This window comes from Mastigoproctus giganteus, chromosome 7 (genome assembly GCF_048544385.1).
Source record: "Mastigoproctus giganteus isolate SK-2022 chromosome 7, ASM4854438v1, whole genome shotgun sequence".
Classification (NCBI taxonomy): Eukaryota; Metazoa; Arthropoda; class Arachnida; order Uropygi; family Thelyphonidae; genus Mastigoproctus; species Mastigoproctus giganteus.
Window position 1 is genome coordinate 174,656,660 of NC_143581.1, and position 19,181 is coordinate 174,675,840.

The 19,181-nt window shown below is 36.0% G+C and overlaps 1 protein-coding gene across 1 annotated transcript in view; it reads right to left on the bottom strand.

The window, feature by feature from the left end:
• The window catches only part of Trpm (transient receptor potential cation channel, subfamily M), a 715,965-nt gene that overhangs the window by 37,223 nt on the left and 659,561 nt on the right, over positions 1–19,181 (bottom strand). The window contains exons 24-25 of the mRNA XM_090378481.1: positions 18,487–18,735; positions 13,071–13,245 (exon numbers count right to left, since the gene is read on the bottom strand). Of these exons, the coding sequence (XP_090234607.1) occupies positions 13,071–13,245; positions 18,487–18,735 (424 nt within the window). The remainder of the gene's footprint in view (positions 1–13,070; positions 13,246–18,486; positions 18,736–19,181) is intronic.

Genomic DNA, 19,181 nt, shown 5'->3' on the forward strand with positions numbered 1-19,181 from the left:
AGTGAGTGAGTGTGAGGCGTAACTGCCCCTTTCCTCTTTCGATGGCATTTGTTCTTCTTCCAATCCTACTATCACTTTCCTACACCTTTTTGGCTTTCCTAAGTCTAATAGCCTTAGCATTAGTAGAGGCATACCATGCAAGAAAGCCAGCTTATGCAGCATCAGCCAAAAAAACTCCCATTTCACCCCTCCATTCGTTCAAATGCCTGTCCAACTCAGCCTTAAATTTATTTAGGTTATCAACTTCCACAACAAAAGATGGAAGTCAGTTCCACAAATCAACTACCTGCTGGCTAAAGGCAAATTTCTGCACATCAATTCTACAACTATCTTTCCTCAATCTGTGCCCCCTCAGGTTTTTATTCTGAGCAAGAGGAAGAATCCCATCAGCATTCAGCTTTCTCAAGCCATTGAAGGCCTTATACACCCCAACCAGATCATGTTGCAGGTGCCTACTCTCCAGGCACTGCAATTTGCAGAATTTAAGCCTTTCTTGGTAAGAGCACCCCTTTGTTCCCCTCGCCAATCTTGTTGCCCTTCTTTGTACTCATTCTAGCAACTCTACATCCTTCCTAAAAGAGGCCTTCAGACTTGTACACAGTACTCTAGGTGTGGCCTGACCATTGCCTTGTATAACAGGATATCACCTACCTGTCCCTGCTAGCAATATTCCTATATATCATTGACAACACTCCATGACCTGCCCTGGTAGCCCATCTGCACTGCTCAGCAAACTTAATATTAGACTGCACAATTACAACCAAGTTTTTTTCCATTTCCACTTCCCTGAGTGTAGTACCACACAGTTGGTAAGTTTTTCTTCAGTTATTGCTACCCATATGCAGTACTTTGCATTTGTCAATGTTAAACTTCAGTTGTCACTTCTCAGCCCATTTGCCCAACTTATCTAGATCCAGTTGGAGTAGCATACTGTCTTTACTGTCATTAATAAACCTGCCAACTTTGTATCATCTGCAAATTTGGACATTAAACCTGGTATACCTTCATCAGTATCATTGATAAATATACAAAATAACAATGAACCCAACACTGAACCCTGTGGAACTCCACTACTAACATTTGTCCACGAAGAGCGGTGTCCATTGATTACCACTTTCTGTCTTCTCCCACTCAACCATCCCTTTATCCATTGTAGCAACTTACCGTTAATGCCATATCTCTCCAATTTGTACAGCAATCTTCCATATGCAACAGTATCAAAAGCTTTCCTGAAATCCAAGTATATGATATCAAAATTATTTTTGGCATTCAGTTCCTTTGTGACCACATCATAGTATCCAATCAAATTAGTCAGACAAGACCTCCCTTTAACAAACCACTGCTGTGTCTTAACTATTATTGCAGTCTTGTCTAGATGATCCTGCAATGCTTCTTTAAACAGTGATTCCATTATTTTCCCCGGAACACAAGTTAAAAACTAACAGGTCTATAGTTACTTGTGTCACCTTTTGAACCCCCCTTTGTGAATTGATGATACATTTGCTTATGGGGACCTCTCTTGAGTCCAAGGAAGCTCTCATAATTATGGCTAAGGGTTTGCTTAATTCCTTTGCTGCCTCCTTTAACATAACTGGATAGATCCCATCCACCCCAGGTGCCTTTATTATGTTTAACTTCAACAATTTCTGCTCCACTTTGCTCTCAGTTATTACAAAATCATTTAGCTCCCTGTTAGAGTTTGATGAACTTCTGGCACTCCGCTCATTGAATTCCGCTCATGTGTGAATTTATATGCAAAATACTCATTCAGTTTATCAGTTACCTGAGCATGACCATCAATAGTCAACCCATCTATTAAGTGGTCCAATGTGATTCATCCCTTTCCTTCTAGAGTTTACATGAGTAAAGAATTCTTTGCTGTTTTTCTTTGCATCCTTTGCCAAGGATTTCTCATAATCTGCTTTTGCCTGCCTAACCTCATTTGTGACTTGATTACAGACTAGTTTATATCTGCCATAGGCTTCTATGTCACCTGATAATTTATATGCATCCCATACATTTTTCTTCTCTGCCACAAGCCTCATTAGTTCATCTGACATCCATTTAGGCCTAAACCTTGAACAGTATTTCTTAGTTGGAATGAAAAACCTAGTAGCCTCCAAAATTAAGTTCCTGAAGGCATTTAGAATTCAATGTTGGTAGAATTCATTTAGAATTCAGTTGATCTCACTGTACAGAATTTAAAAACTCTCTGAGACCCCTATAGTCACCTTTACGAAAGCAACAGCCCTTCCCTTTAGCCTTAATGGTAGTTACATCTTTAAGTAATTCCCACATCAGTACATTGTGATCACTGTCACCCAGTGGTTCCTTTATCTGCAAATTCTTAATGCATGAATAATCACTGCCGATAATCAGATCAACAGTATTACTCCCTCTGGTTGCCTATCGAACATGTTACTGTAGAAAACAGTCATCCAATAAATCCACAAAAGTCTTGCTAGTGTGCAACTGTCCAACCAACAAGTTCCAGTCGATATCTGGAAAGTTAAAATCCCCCATTATATGACATTCTGATTTACTGACCCACTCTATTTCTCTGCACAATTTCTCATTATACTCATCAGATTCATTAGGCCTATAACACACACCTACTCTCATTTTTCCTTTCCCAGTGCTTATGTCACACCAAACAGACTCAACATTGCATTGTCCACCAACATCAATTGGATGCACATCCTTAGATTTTACGTTTCTTAACTAACAGCATAACCCCTCCTCCCTTCCTGTCTTGTCTATCCTTTCTGTATGCAATGTACTCTCCAAATTCCAATTCTGCACTGCTTATGTCTGTATGACACCACGTCTCTTATATCCTGACAATATCTGCCTTTTATGTCTTGACTAGCACTTCAAGCTCATCAAATTTATTAAGTATACTCCTAGCATTGGTGTACATGCAATATACATGCACCTGTTTTTACTCTTAGTTACTCTAACACACCCCATGTATTTATTTGTCCCACTATGACTCCCAGCAGTCCTGGAAATCTCCATTGCCTTGCTTTCCAGGCTGCTGCTTATTCTAACAGAAGCAGTGCAAGAATCACTGTTGCCTCTGCCTGCAGCCACTGTAAGCCTTTTAGTCTGTGTATCCCCCCCCCCCCAAGCTAGCAGTTTTTCGATCCACCTAACACTGCTTCGATAGCATCAGCAAATATTCTTGCTCCTTTTCTATTTAAGTGTAACCCCATCTCTGTAGAAGCAGTCTCTCCTGTCAATAAGCACAGACCAGGCTGAAAAAAATTCTACCCCTTGAGCCTTGCACAATCTCTCCAGGGCCAAATTGATCAACAAGGTTCTCGTCACATACTCCCTCCTAATGTGTCTGGGCAGAATTGCAGACACTTTCACATTCAACCCCAACTCGGGACTTTTTTTCAACATTGACCTATACTTGTTGATTAAATCTGCAGATCTCTTACTCTTAATGTCATTAGTTTCAACAAGTACAACAATATCGCCTTTTGTGCCTTTAAAAGATGATATCTGCTCTACAACGTCATCAACTTTTGCTCTTGGCAGACATACCCTGGTCTTGTTCCACCTATCCTTCTTGCATAGTATATTTCCCATCTCCCTGACAATAGAGTCACTAACAACTAGTTCCTTTGGGACCAGCGCATTCTGCCTTGGACATTGCCTCTGTGTTGCTTTATGCACAGGAATGAGCCCTGCCATTAAGCTGGGCAGCTGAGAGCTTGATGGGGCCCCTCATATTAATTTCTTCGAGGGCATTTACCCTACACTTCTAACTCTCATAGATGCCCATCAGAACACTGAGTTGGCACCTAATTTCTTGACACTCTAAACACCTAGCACACACACACAAAGGCATCCTCCTTGACTAGATCATGTCCTATTTTAGAAAGGCTGGCAAATATTTCGCACTTTGCACACTTTTGAGACTGTGATGCATTGGAGAATCACCCCCCTTCGTTTCTCCCCTGAGTCACAGCACTCTCGCTAGTCTGTGATCTTTGCTTCGCAGCTCTAGTTGGGGTCATGATTTCTGTTTAAATTTAATTAACAATGTAATTTAATATGATTAATAATATTTTTGATTAATTGATAATACTATAACAAGCTAACAGATTCCTAATTGAGTGCTTTGTATTATGCTACTTAGTTTTACTTTATACCTTATGTTATCAGTTCACGATATATATACGTTACGCTATTTCTTATCGACTACAATATGGCAACTAGTTCAACAATATTGGCACCAACACAGTGGATAACAAAGTGTTTTATCCCATACCATTCTCGGTGGTATCCACCGAGAATAAGTAACATTAGTCTTCTCTATGGGTGAAGCTTTACTTATTCGAGGTAGTGCAATACCATGGCAACTCGTGAAAGTATTCACAATATGAGATATAAATAAATAATGCATTCATACTACCTAGGTAGTCGAAATGATGTGCAGTAACCATGCATAAGCCAACGCTTCATACTCTTAGGCATTTAGCCAAGAAATATTTTCAGAATAAATAGTAAAACATTTTTATTTTTAATTATTTTTTTTGCTTTAGTATTAGTAATGGCAAATGATACAAGAAAGCAAATTTATACAGCATCAGCAAAAAAAAAAAAAAAAACTCCCATGTCACTGTCCATGTGATCCCAAATAGTTTTTTCTAGTTGTTCCTTGAATTTATTCAAACATTTCCACAACATGAAAGTGAAACTTATTCACTTCCACAACAACAGATGGATATTCCTGCAAACAAAGAAAGCTGCTTTATCTGTTTATAGGATAGTCAAACAAAAGAAAACACTACGTTGTGAAGAATTGTTTAGCACAAAAAAGATTTTTTATCTGGGAAAAGTAGTGTCAAATACATGCCATTAATGAATCCTCTATTGCATACAAAGCAGGCTTAATGAAAAATTTTGTTAAGAATTTGGTTTTAAAAAAGTATTTTTTTAACTGTTTAAAAAACTTATGTGCATGTAAGTTTTAAATAACTTATATGTGTGTAAGATTTATAAACTTAACATTCTGGATTCCTCACCCCCAAGACATACAGAGCTCTCATCAGTATCCATTTCAATCAACAACACAGTCCACTGAATGTGTACATATATAGGTAGGAGACTACAGAAGGCCATATTTCATGTTGCTCAATATGAAAAACTGATTACCTCAAATATGTCAATAATGAGCCACCAAAATCAGAAATAAAAACCAAGTAGTGAAAGTGATAGTAACTCACCCAATCATAATTATTCTGAAGGCTCAAAGAAATATTTGTTATGCTCTTATGTTTTTTAAGAGAAATTAAATTCCATTAAGTATGACATTTAATGTATATACTAGGGGTGGCCAAAAGTCGATTGTGATCTACCAGTCAATCGCGGCTTTAATTTCAGTTGATTACAACGAATTTTAAATATATATAAAAAAATAGATAAGTCAAAATCTAAATGTTATTATTATTATGCACTACACAGCATATGCTTATTACAAATCCATTAAATCACGTGACTACTCTTGTTGCCACGCAGCCGCTAGACTTCTTTTGTGAAAATTGACACAGTTACATTGTGGAGAGCATAGTGTATGTGTCGAATTCTTATTTAGCTTACTTAATATTAATAACTGGACGGTACTTATATGTTGATTTAATACCCTTTGATTTAAAATGAATACTACAAAAAAGAGTAAAACGTATCATTTTCATCAAGAGTGGGAACTAAAATACTTTTTTTGTAATGAAAAAAGAAAAATGCTGTTGTTTTATTTGCAATGCTTCTATACCCAAAAAAGGAAATTTAGAAAGGCACTTCAATGCACTCAATGGTAAATACCAATCAGATTTTCCACCTAATAGTGACCTTATAAAAAATAAATTAAAAGAACTTATATCCAGATTATTCACACAACAAAATTTCTTCGTGACACCTAATGTACAATCTAAAGCAGTAATTGTAGCATCATTTAAAGTGAGTCATCTTCTTGCAAAAAAATGCAAACCATTTTCTGATGGTCAATTCATCAAAGATGCATTTTTAGAAATACCAGATTCTCTTTTTGAAAATTTTAAGAACAAAAATGAAATTAAAAGTGCTCTTCAAGATCTGCAATTATCTCAAAATACTGTGATGCGACACATTGAAAAAATGAGTAAAAATGTGAGTGAAAAATTGCGTGCTCATATTGCTAATTGTGTGTCCTGTTCTTTACAACTGGATGAATCTACAGACATCAGTGATACAGCTCAATTGATCATTTTCATTCATATGGTTTTTGATGATTCTGCCACTAGAGAAGAACTGCTGGGTATGGTTTCGTTAAAAGAAAACACTAGAGGTCTTCATATATTTAACACATTCAAAAATTTTATTGAAAAAATTAAATTACCACTATTTAAGCCATGTCAATAACAACAGATGGAGCTAAAGCAATGCAGGGCATCTTAATGGTTTCATCGCATTGTACCAAAAGGATGATGAATTTCCAGATTTTTTGAGCTACTGTTGTATCATCCACCAACAAGTGTTAACCAGCAAAAGATTAAATACTAAAAGTGTTATGAACATAGCTTTCAAAATCGTGAATTCCATCAGAGGACAATCTCTTCAAAGGAGACTTTTCAAAATGCAACTCGATGAAAATGAACCAGATCTGATATTACACACAGATGTGAGGTGGCTGAGTGGGAGTAAGTTTCTACAGAGATTTCAAAATTTGCTGAATGAAATTAAAAAAATTTGTTGATCAAAGGGGAGATGATTATCAGCAGCTACAAGATACAGAGTGGTTGTGTGGCTTTTCTTTGGCAGATTTTACCAGTAAATTAAGTGATCTGAATTTGAAATTACAAGGAAAAAATAAAAATGTGGGTGACATGATTAGTAGTATTTCTGCATATAAATATCAATTTTTGGCAATGACTAAGGTTCTCAAAGAAAAAAAAATTCCATCATTTTGCAAATATGCAAGATCATCTGCAAAAATATCCTGTTTATGACTTTAATAGCAAGAAATATATTTCTGAAACTGAGAAAGTTGTGGAACTTTTTGAAACCAGATTCAGTGATTTTAAAACAATTGAAGACATTGTTCAATATATTTCTTATCCATTTAATGTTGACTTAGTACGAAACAGATTGCGGAAAAAAATCACTGAGATTTTTTAACATGGAGAAAATATTACTTGAAAATGAAATTATTACATTGCAAAACGATATCTTCCTAAAAGCCAGATCATCAGAATGACTTTTGGAAATGTGTTTGCCGAGAAAAGTACCCAAATGTAAAAAAATGCAGTGAACTTTTAAATTCCTGTTTTGGTTCCACATATCTATGTGAATTGGCCTTTTCATGTTTGAAACAAACAAAGACGAAGAATCGCTCTACTATTATGGACTTGCATACAGAAGATTCTTTATGGTTGGCCTTATCCCAGTATATCCCCGATTTTGATAGTTTGGCAGAAGACACAAAAACACTAACTTCACATAAATTAAAAATTTAAATACGTATGAATTTAAAATAATAATTCTGAATTGTATCTAATTTTAAAATTTATAAACAACATTTTTCAATATGTGTTGATTAACTTTTTTAACAATGTGCAATGAACTTCTTCAGATGGTAGATCGCAGCACATTTTGAAGAAAAAAGTAGATTGCATCACAAATTCAGTTGGTCACCCCTGGTATATACTATCCATTCGGACACAAAATGAAAAACAACTGGTCAGAAAAAAGAAATTTTTAATACTGAGTATGACTCAATCCTCCCATGGCGCATTAATGACAATGATAACCCTCTGGAAGTGTTTTTTCTATGCAGCAGCTAGAATCTTGTTCTACTCCTCTGGTAAGGTCCCAGCTAATTCTCTGTTTGAACTAGGTCTTGTTCAGGATCTCAACTGTTATTCCAAAGCATCCCAAAGATGTTAAATTAGATTCAGATCTGGGCTCTGTGCTGGAAATGCCAGATTCATCACATCATTTACTCTCCTCTAATTACTGTTGCATTGAGTATGCTCTGTGGCATGGAGTACTGTCATGCTGATAAATAGCGTCCCTCTCTAAAGAACTACCACAATGCATGTAAGGCAGAACTATTGAGAGTCACAACAGACAGATGCATTCATAGTTTTTTTCATGATAAGTCAGCTTATTAAAGCTGCTTTTGTGATTTCTTCTCACTGTCTGTTTCAACTGTACAACATGCTCTGGAGGCACGGGGAGGAATCATTAATGTTGGTCTTCCCAGCTTGGGGTAATTGGTCACATTTTCTTCTGTCTTCCATTGGTATACACACTTAGTTGTCTTTGCATTAGCAATACCCCCTGTGTAGGAATGGACTGGTCTGTGATGCTGTTGAAGATTCCAAGTCAGGACAGCTGATATAAGATTGTAATTCGCAAATGTGGCAAGCAAGGAAAAACGAGTCAACATCAAGATCTTTCTAACTACAAATATGGAATGACTGTGGTGGGCAAGACGTGTGGGTGCCAGTATCCCATCAATGGCCAGTTGGCTGTTTTTGGGATATACCACAATATACCACATGGCAGCTCACATCGAACAACTTATTTACGACTATTTTTTTTGCCTGCATGTTGTCACCAGAGACCACCTGCTATCTGATGAAAGACCAGTTAGTCCTAAAACAGGCTACCATAGCAGTGTTTTTTCCTGAAATAGCAAACTGTTCTTTTTAAAAGTAGCACAGTGTCATGAAAAATTTTTTGCAAAAGCAAGTTTGTTCCGCTATGAGAATAAAGATGATTGCATTATCTATCAGTTTAAATCTTGCTTTTCATTAAAACAGTTTAAAGCAGCTTTTCCCAAACTGGGGTCCACAGACCCCTGGTGGTCCGTAGATCAGTTCCAGGGGGTCCGTAAAACAGACCCTCTGGAACTGGTCAAATTATTGGTTCTATGTATAGCAAATTGATGATAAATAAAGTTATTATTATATATTTATATAAAAATAAGAATAAAGTTGAATTGCTCTAAACATAAATCTCTGAATTTTCTTTTCAGAAATCCCAGGGTTCATACATATGTACACATACAGAGTATATATATATATATATATATAATTATATTTAAATAATGTTGGAAAAAAAATATATTACTTAATAAAAATATTAATTTTATTTTAAACCTTATTCTAATTTATATGACTATATATATATATATATATATACACACACACAGTATATATAGAGGTATGCAAACATTTTTTGATATTTGAAAGGATCCATAGATGCCAATAGTTTGGGAACCACTGGTTTAAAGAACAAAATAGTCCTACAAGCATCTTATAAAGAGAGAAATGTCAACCTTTTTCTGCATGGTTTCTTAAAGACAAATGATATTGTTAATACAAGTGCCTGATTACTTTCTTAATATTAACAGATTTTAAAATGTTGATTTTTCTGTAAAATACGTCAGATTTTAAAGAGTTCCAGATTGTACCGGAATTTGTAAAGTGCTGGACTTTACACAGTATATTGTATAAATAATAAGCATATAGAAACTAAGCACCTCTGGAGCAATGACTGATGTGTTTGAGGTTTCGAATGGATTGAGTAACACACACACACACACACACACACACACACACACACACACACACACACACACACACACACACACACACACACACACACACACACACACACACACTTATTTATTTATTTATTTTTTTAGCTGATGCTGTATAAGCTTTCCTTGCCTCATATGCCAGTACCAAAATAATACAATATAATAAAAATAAAGAAGACATTTTTCCCATACTGTAAATTATAAATTATTGGACAGTAAACTGAGATTTTCTTCATTACTATATTAGCTTATTTGGGTACCAGGGTTAGGAATTCATAAAAAATGTTATCACTTTCCCGTTCAATAAATAATAATTTTATTAAGTAAAAAGTGTCTTATTTAATTATGTTATACCGTATTTCCCCATGTATAAGACGCACCTTAATTTTGGGGCTCGAAATTTGAAAAAAAAAAAAAAATGTATTACATAAAGTTACTGAACTCAAGTTTTATTCATCATAAAATTCAAACAACTCCTCATCACTGTCAAAACTCCCATCCATTAGCTTGTCCTCATCTGAGTGTGATGACGAATTACTGTCTTCATATATTGCCTCGTCCTCAGTTCCATCTATGGCATTTGAAATGCCACACTTCTTAAATGACTTGACAATGATCTCAATCTTGATATTATCCCAGGATCTTTTCACCCAGGTACAAACTTCTCCCATAGTTGGTTTCTTCACTCTTCCTGCTGGTGTCAAATTGTCTCCAGAAGACTTCATCCATTGGTTCCATTCGTCTCTCATGGCAGCTTTGAAGGGTTTGTTAATGCTGACATCAAGTGGTTGGAGCTGGGATGTCAAGCCTCCAGGTATGACGGCAAGTTTTGTTTTTTGCTCTGCAGCAATCTTCTTTGTGTTTTTTGTTATGTGTGCTCTCAACTGAACAAGCACCAATAAGGCAGGTTTGCGTAAGAGCCCACCTGGTCTCCTCCTCCAAACTTTCTCAAACCAGACCTTCATCCCATCCTGATCCATCCAACCCTTGTCATGAACGTGGACAATCACTCCTCGAGGAATGTCTTCTTTTGGCATTGTTTTGCGTTTGAAAATTAGCATAGGAGGCAGCTTGGTTCCGTTGGCACAACAAGCTAGAACAACTGTATAATGGCTCTTTTCATGTCCACTTGTTTTCACAGTTACAGTTTTCACCCCCCTTCTTATCAATGGTTCTGTTACTTGGGACATCAAACTGAACGGGGACTTCGTTCATATTTGCAAGCTGTCCCAACTCAAACTGATGTGTCTTCCGACACTGAATGACAAAATGATGAAATTCAAAGACCTTCTGCTCATAGCTTTCAGGCATCTTTTGGGTAAGTCTGGTGTGTGTATACATGCTTAGTCCATTCCGTTTCATGAACCTGAAGCACCAATTGTATCCTCCTTTGAAATCAGTAACTTCTTTTTCATCAGCAATTCTTCTTGCCTCATGCTGAACCATCTTTGTGGACATGGGAATTCTAATTGCCCTTTGCTCTTCAATCCATATCTTCAATTCCCTCTCTAAATCAGGCCATTTTGCTGACTTGCCTCTCATGGCCTTCTTCTGCCATGGAGTTTTCAGTAGGGGTTAAAGAAGCACTGCAGGATCATCTAGACAAGAATTCAGTTATAGCTCAGACACGGCATGCTTTTGTTAAGGGAAGGTCTTGCCTGACCAATTTGATTGGATACTATGATGCAGTCACAAAAGAACTGGATGCAGGGAATAACTTTGATATTATATATTTGGATCTTAGAAAGGCTTTTGATACTGTTGCACATGGAAGACTGCTGCACAAATTGGAGCAGTGTGGCATTGGAGGCAAATTGCTGCTATGGATAAAGGGATGGTTGAGTGGCAGAAGACAGAGAGTGGTAATCAATGGACACTGCTCAACGTGGACTAATGTTATTAGTGGAGTTCCTCAGGGTTCAGTGTTGGGTCCGTTGTTGTTTTCTGTATTTATAAATGATATTGATGATGGTATATCAAGCTTAATGTCCAAGTTTGCAGATGATACAAAGGTTGGCAGGGTTGTTAAAGGCACTACTGATGCTATGCTGCTGCAACAGGATCTGGAAAGGTTGAGCAGATGAAGTTTAACATTGACAAATGTAGAGTACTACATATGGGAAGCAGTAACCCCAGAGTAGTAATGTATCAACTGTGTGGTACTACACTGACAGTGGTAAAGAATGAAAAGGACCTAGGGGGATTTGTGCAGGGAGATATGAAGTTCTCTGAGCAGTGCAGACGAGCTGCAAGAGTAGCTCATGGTGTCTTGTCAATGATATACAGGAATTTTTCTAGCAGGGATAGGGTGGTGATTATTCCCTTGTATAAGGCAATGGTCAGGCCACACCTTGAGTACTGTACACAGGTCTGGAGGCCTCATTTCAAGAAGGATGTAGAGCTGCTGGAACGAGTACAGAGAAGGGAAAAAAGATTAGTGAATGTAACAAAGGGTTGCTCTTACGAAGAAAGGCTTAAGTTTTGGAAATTACAGAGTCTGGAGACTAGGCACCGACGAGGTGATCTGATAGAGGTGTATAAGGCCCTGAATCGTTTGAGCATGTTCAATGCCAATGGGATTCTTCCTCTTGCTCAGAATAATGACCTGAGAGGGCATAAATTCAAATTGAGGAAAGACAGATGTAGGATAGATGTGTGGAAATTTGCCTTTAGCCAGCAGGGCATAAATTCAAATTGAGGAAAGACAGATGTAGGATAGATGTGCGGAAATTTGCCTTTAGCCAGCGGGTAGTTGGTTGGTGGAACAGACTTCCATCACTTGTTATTGAAGTTGATAGCCTGAACAAATTTAAGGCTCAGCTGGACAGGTATTTCGAACGAATGGAGGGGTGAAATGGGAGTGGTGTTTTTTTTTTTTTTTTTTTTTTGGCTGATGCTGAATAGGCTTGCTTTCTTGCATCATATGCCTCTACTAATGCTAATGCTAGCCAGTCTCGGATTGTTTTCTCAGTTGGAGGAGGACCAAACTTACGTTAAGCAGCACGATTTCCATTCACTTTTGCAAACTTGATCACTTTTAACTTGAATTCAGCACTGTATGAAAATCTTTTTTGAGTCATTCCTGGGCAGAATGTGGCAAAACGTAACCTAATATACCGGTAACAAGTGCGAAACAATGAGCACAAAGACAACAAGCACGAAAAAGCGGGAAATGCAAGTAAAAAAATCTACAACCACTGTATAAGATGCGCCCAGTTTTTAGACCCCAAATTTTTTGAAAAAAGGTGCATCTTATACATGGGGAAATACGGTAATTAAAATTTTTTTCTTTTGTTGGTTTGTATCTTTACATATTAAATATTTAATATTTAATGTATTAATATTTAATATAAATAAACATTCTGTAAAATATTTCATTAATGAAAAAAAAAACTGCTTGTGCACTCTATATCTAGAAAAAAACGCACTAAAGAATTTAAAAAATATACAGAAGAAGAAGAAAGAGACTTACGGTCAATTGAATCTGCAAATACTTCTCCATAGAGCATGAAATAAGGCATAAAGAATATATTACGAGCAAGTCGCCAAGAAGGCTCTTCATTTGGATATAAAATAGCTTGTCGAGCTACTCCATAACTCATTAAGACAACCAGCAATAACACCACAAAATATATCATATCAATTACCTGAAAGTGAGAAATTTAAGTTTACAAAGTATTTTTGTTTTTATTTTCATATGTTCACAAACATATGAAAAGTTTGGAAATATGAATGCAAGAACAGTACCAGATTCAAATTTAAACAACAGCATTGGTAAAAACAATTAATTAATTTGCTATGCAAAAGGGTTAATAAATCAGGGCAAGTTCATAAGCATTAAAATAAAAGGTCCTGATCTGATCGAAGGACAGATTAATATTCTTGTATAAACTAATATTCTTATTCAAATTAAGGATTTTGATTATTTTTTTTTATATTTTTTGATTATTTCACATAGATACAAGGGAAATTTTTACAAAAAGGGTCAGTTGGATTGATTAGATTTCAGTAAGGTCCAAACAAGTCCTAAATCAAAAGTAAAAACTTAAGACTAAAGAACAATATAAACAAACATTCCAAAATAATTTATAATTTTTCTGAATCTAAAGAATAATTTCCAGAAATTATAAATCCTTAGCATACCAAAGCCATCACATCAAAGCAATCTTAACAATGCCGACCAGGCTAGCCGGGTAGGTAAAATGCCTGCCTGGCAACCCAAAGGTCGCAGGTTTGATTCCCGCCTTGGGCTGGATATCACGATGGTGCCGAACCAACCGGTTGGTTGGATATCCCGGCCACGATACACGAAGGAAGCAAGAAAAAATTGGTTCCTTCATGTATTGATCACATCATACGAAATAAATAAATAAATCTTAACAATGATTAATATAAATAAATAATATTTCTGTTTACAGGACAGCCATGAAGTGCCAGAAGGGTTTAGAACTGTTAGACATTATTAACAAAAGAACAAGTATTCTGTATTATCATGTGGATTTGAACACATGGCATGCACAACTCTATCTACATGCCGACAAGTTAACTAATTAGTTCTTTGTGTTAAAATTTATCAGTCAGCTTTTTATCAGATATTATTAAATATCTGACTAATATACATTTGTCAATTATCAATAAATAGATATTACTCAGATTTATGATTTATTACACCACTCTGCATTGTTTTTGATGTTTGTAAACTAATAGCTGTTTTTAACTCAGTTTTTTATGCAGATTTCAGAAATGTTATTTGTTTTTTTTTTCTATCATGTACTGTTTTTTCACAAACTACTTAAGTTGATGCCAAGAGTTGTATTATTGAATGGCCAAAATATGGTAATCAAGGACAAGGAAAAGCTTCATATCTATCTTCAACAATATGTGAGGAAGTCATAGAGATTATGGGAAATACAGTATTGAAAACCATTGTAGAAGAAATCAAGGAAGCCAAATACTTTTTTTCTAAGCATTGATTCAAACCAGACAATTCTCACACTGATCAGCTGACTGTAGTTCTTCGATATGTTGGAATATCAGATAATAAGGGTGTTGAATGTTTTCTCACTTTCATTCCCATTGCAAGGTACACTGGAGAAGCTCTTGCCAACACTGTCTTGAAATTCTTTGAACACCTTGGAATTGATGTAGCTAATATAAGAGGACAGTCTTATGACAATGCATCAAATGTGTCAGGATGCTACAAAGGGCTTCAAGCACATATTGTAAATATCAATCATCTTGCACATTACATTCCATGTGCTGCACATTCCCTTAATTTGGTAGGTGTATGTACCGTGGGAAGCTGCTTCGGAGCAGTTTCATTCTTTGGTATTATACAAAAACTTTACAATTTCTTTTCTGGTTCAACTTAACATTGGTAAGTAATGCTTCAGTGCCTTAAAGTTGAAAGTGGAAGTGAATCTACATTGGTAGTTAAAAGAGCATCAGATACCAGATGGTCTGCAAGGGCCAATGCCACAAAAGCCTTGTCTAAAGGCTACAGCTGTTTTCAAGAAGCTTTGAAGTTAATCTCAGAAGATGGAAATCAGAAGGCTGACACACGTTATGAAGCAAATACTATACTCAAGCAGCTATTAAAATTGGAAACAGTTCTCCTGGCCAACTGCTGGGCTGTCATACTAGACAGGTTCAATCAAGTCAGCAAATCAATTTAAGTTGAAACACTGGAGCTTCAATCAGCTGTTAAACTTCTTAAATCTCTACTAGATTTTTTGATGTTGCAGCAGGATCAGTTTGAAGTGTTTGAAAATAAAGCAAAAGACAAAGTAGAAAATACGGAATACTGTGACAAACAAAAACGAGAGCATTGGAAAAGAAAATGAATCAAGGATGATAACGCTGAAGATGTTGCATTGTGAGGAAGACAGAAGTTTAAGGTGGAAACATATCTACCCATCATAGACAAGTTATGCTGAGCTCTTTGTCATCGCATTGAAGCACATAAAAATGTTCATTCATTATTTGGTTTCCTGGTCGAATTTCCAACAATGAATGATGAAGACATTTCAACAGCAGCAGCCAAGTTTCAGAAGATTTATCAGATGACACATTGAGCCTGGATTTGTGCCAGAAATTCTTCACTTCAGGAACTTTGTTGGGTAATTTGATGAATTCAGGCACAAGCATGAAACACTACAAGCTTCTGATATCTACACCCTTCTAGTAAACAATAGATTAACTTTTTCATTCCCTAACGTTGAAATAGCACTACGGATTTACTTGTTTAATGATAACTAATGCGACTGGACAGAGAAGTTTCTCCAAAATGAAACATCTAAGGAATGTACACAGATCGACAATGGCACAAGAACGACTAAACAGACTTGCTCTCATGGCAACTGAAAACAATGTTCTCAAGAACTTACAACTTACTGATGTTTTGGAGAAATTTGTTTCCAAGAAATTACGCAAAGAAAATTTTTGAATTTTACTTGTTTGTTAGCCTTGTAAAAATAAATTTAATTTTTCTTTAACTTTTTTTGTTTTCCTTTTGAAAATATTACTGGGGGCCTCACGGTACCTGTAGCCCAGGGGCCTACAAAATCTTAATCCGGCGCTGGTCAGGACTATGAAATTCTTGAAGAAAGTTGGTCTGAAACGTCGAGTATCACTATAATAATTCAATGGTAAAAGAAAAGAAAAGAAAAAAATTAAAATTAAGAATGTCAGTCATGATTCATGGCTGACATTCTTCATTTTCATTTTCCAAAACCTTGCATTTTGTAGTATTAAAACACAGTTGCCTTTTCACTATCCCAGAAACCTATCCAAGTTGTCCTGAAGGAGTGCTGCTTGGCACTGATCATTAATCATCTCCCAATCTTGCCCCATATCCCGTAGTCAATGTGATTTAAGAAAATCAGAAACAATAGTGATTGCAGCACCAAATCCTGAGAGAAATCTACCACTAGATGATCTAAAGATCATCTAGTGGTAGATTTCTCTCAGGGTTTGGTAGGTAGATTTCTCTCAGTTGGATCACCGCTAGATGATCTTTAGATCATCTAGCGGTGATCCAACTGAGAGATCCAACACTAAATGATCTGAAGGGCAATCATTTGTGCAATGAAAGTAAGAGTTCAAAATTGGTTTTGCAACACACATTTAAAATTATGAATTTGATGGAAATATTCAAAACCAATGACCAGTGTAAAAATTAAGGGGTCAGATCACTCACTCTAAGATGTCTAGCTTTCGGTGTTGATAGGTTAACTATCAAAAGTATGTCAAAATAAAGGAAGCCTCTGTGGGATATTAATTCTACTTAGACTACTTTTGCCTACATCAATTCTTTCATAAGAAGCCTGATTGTGCAGCCAAATAAATTAGTAAAATACGGGCTTTTCATCTCGTAACCTTTAATAAAACTGGCAAGTCAGTATCCACTCCCCACACAGTAGCTTCAGCAGTCAGACAATACAACATGACCTGTCAATTCAACTGAAGAGAATTCGATTCCTATAAGTAACTTTAGAATTTTTAAAGATGTCCTCTTCAATCCAGACCATAGTTAGCCAATCTCAGGCAGGGGGAGTAGGGTATCCCATGAGTTAATTCAGCTCTCACAATATGCAAATCAGCCTGTGAACAAACTTCTATAGATAAATGCATATATATATATATATATATATATATATATAATAGTATATACATACTATATGTATTGTTACAATCATACTATCATGTTACTTTGTCATGCTTTGTCGCAAATTACACATGCAGCACTAACGAGATCTGCAAGAAACAAGAGTATCCACCCATAATACACTCTCAAAACTATGACTTGGCTCAGGATCTCAATGAGTACAAGCACGAGATGGTAACGCCGCATGTTCCATTTTGAAATGAGGAAACAGAAATATTGTCAGAGATGAAATATGTCAAGGTCTATGACGACAATTAAGAGCTCATACTAGATTGTAAATTATATGAATCAGGCTTGGGCATTCGCAAAACAACTGAAATATGTAAGACAATGTGTCAAAGACAACGATGATGGTGACCTCGACGAAGTATGCGGTAATGACCTGCATAGCCACATGTAACGTGACTGCTAGAAGAAGACCCCTTTCGAAAATTTTACAATCATCCAAACAGCGAGATGAATGAGGATCTAAAGCTCGCCATGCTCAACCGACTCAGCACAACTGCAAAGAAACGTGAAAACTTGATGACCAATGAGGACTTATGCAATTTAATGAGAATGGCCAATGACAATCAAAAGATTCTACTCATACATGTAATTTGGAGTCTGTTGTCTCCCAATCACAAACCGATTCAAATATTCTTGATCGACCCAGTTGGTTGAAATATACAACTGCTTCAGTAATACAGATGGGTAATATAATGTTTACATTACATGCACTTCAACTCGTGAGGCTGAAGAGTATGTAATGTAAAGATCTTGGATGTGCTCAGAGCTGGTTTAAGCCAGCTCTGAGTACATCCAAGATCAGTGCCCTCAAGATATCCATTTCTCTGTTTACCAAAAGGTTTCTGCCCTGGGTGGCAATGGTTAGCCCAATGCCACCTAAGTGGTATGCCCTGAATCATAAACGTTTTTCTGCAACCAGCTGGTTTATGCCAGCTCTGAGCACATCCAAGATCACCTCCCATGATCCTTTGTTATGAAATGAAAATGACGTAATTTGCACATCACAAAATCATGACAAATTGATTTTACTACTGTCTAAAATTTGGTAGGTGCCGCCAAAGATATTTACACATTAAAAAAAAAAAAAAAAAAAAAAAAGATACTACAAAGAATTGAATAAAGTGTATGAACTGTCAGTAAATATATCAGCAAAAAGAAAGACTTTAAGAAAATACAATTAATGAAACATCATTTTAAATGAAGAGAGACTTGCCATTTTTCCAATCATGGTAACATAAGGCCCCAAATATTTATTAATATTAAGTATATCCAGTGTCCTGATATACCAATACATTATGTTTACACAATATATTACTCGACCCACATCACAGGATGATGGCAACAATCGTAATGTAAGTCCTACTAAAAAGAATATTATGAAGACAAGATCACATGGATTCCATTTCTTTTCCATCCATACTGAAATCTTCTGGGAGAAGCTGACAGGTTCTGAGCACACCACCTGTGTCAAAGAATAAATATAATGGTTAATATGCCAAACAAATAAAAAATCAGGAAATTAATAATTTTTAAAGTATTAATCATATTATATTATAAAGATTTAATTTTTAAAAAAATATTAGGTGGCAATTCAGCAGTATTAGTACCAATGCTGAGATTTCTCCTCACTGGAATTTCTTTTATTAACCTGCCTACTGAAAAAGATTATGCACCACTATTAATAAAATATTAATAAAATACATCATATACTGTTCAATTCAGTTATATATTTTCACTTCCAAGAATGTTTTCAACTACCATTTCTAATGTTTTATCTTTTTATAAGGTAGTGTTACTGACCATAACTGAACATGGTTCTGCAGACAGTTTCTTTGAAACTAAATCAATTAAAACATGCTACCTTATTAAAATTCATGACTGCCAGCATGTATCCTGCATATACATGAT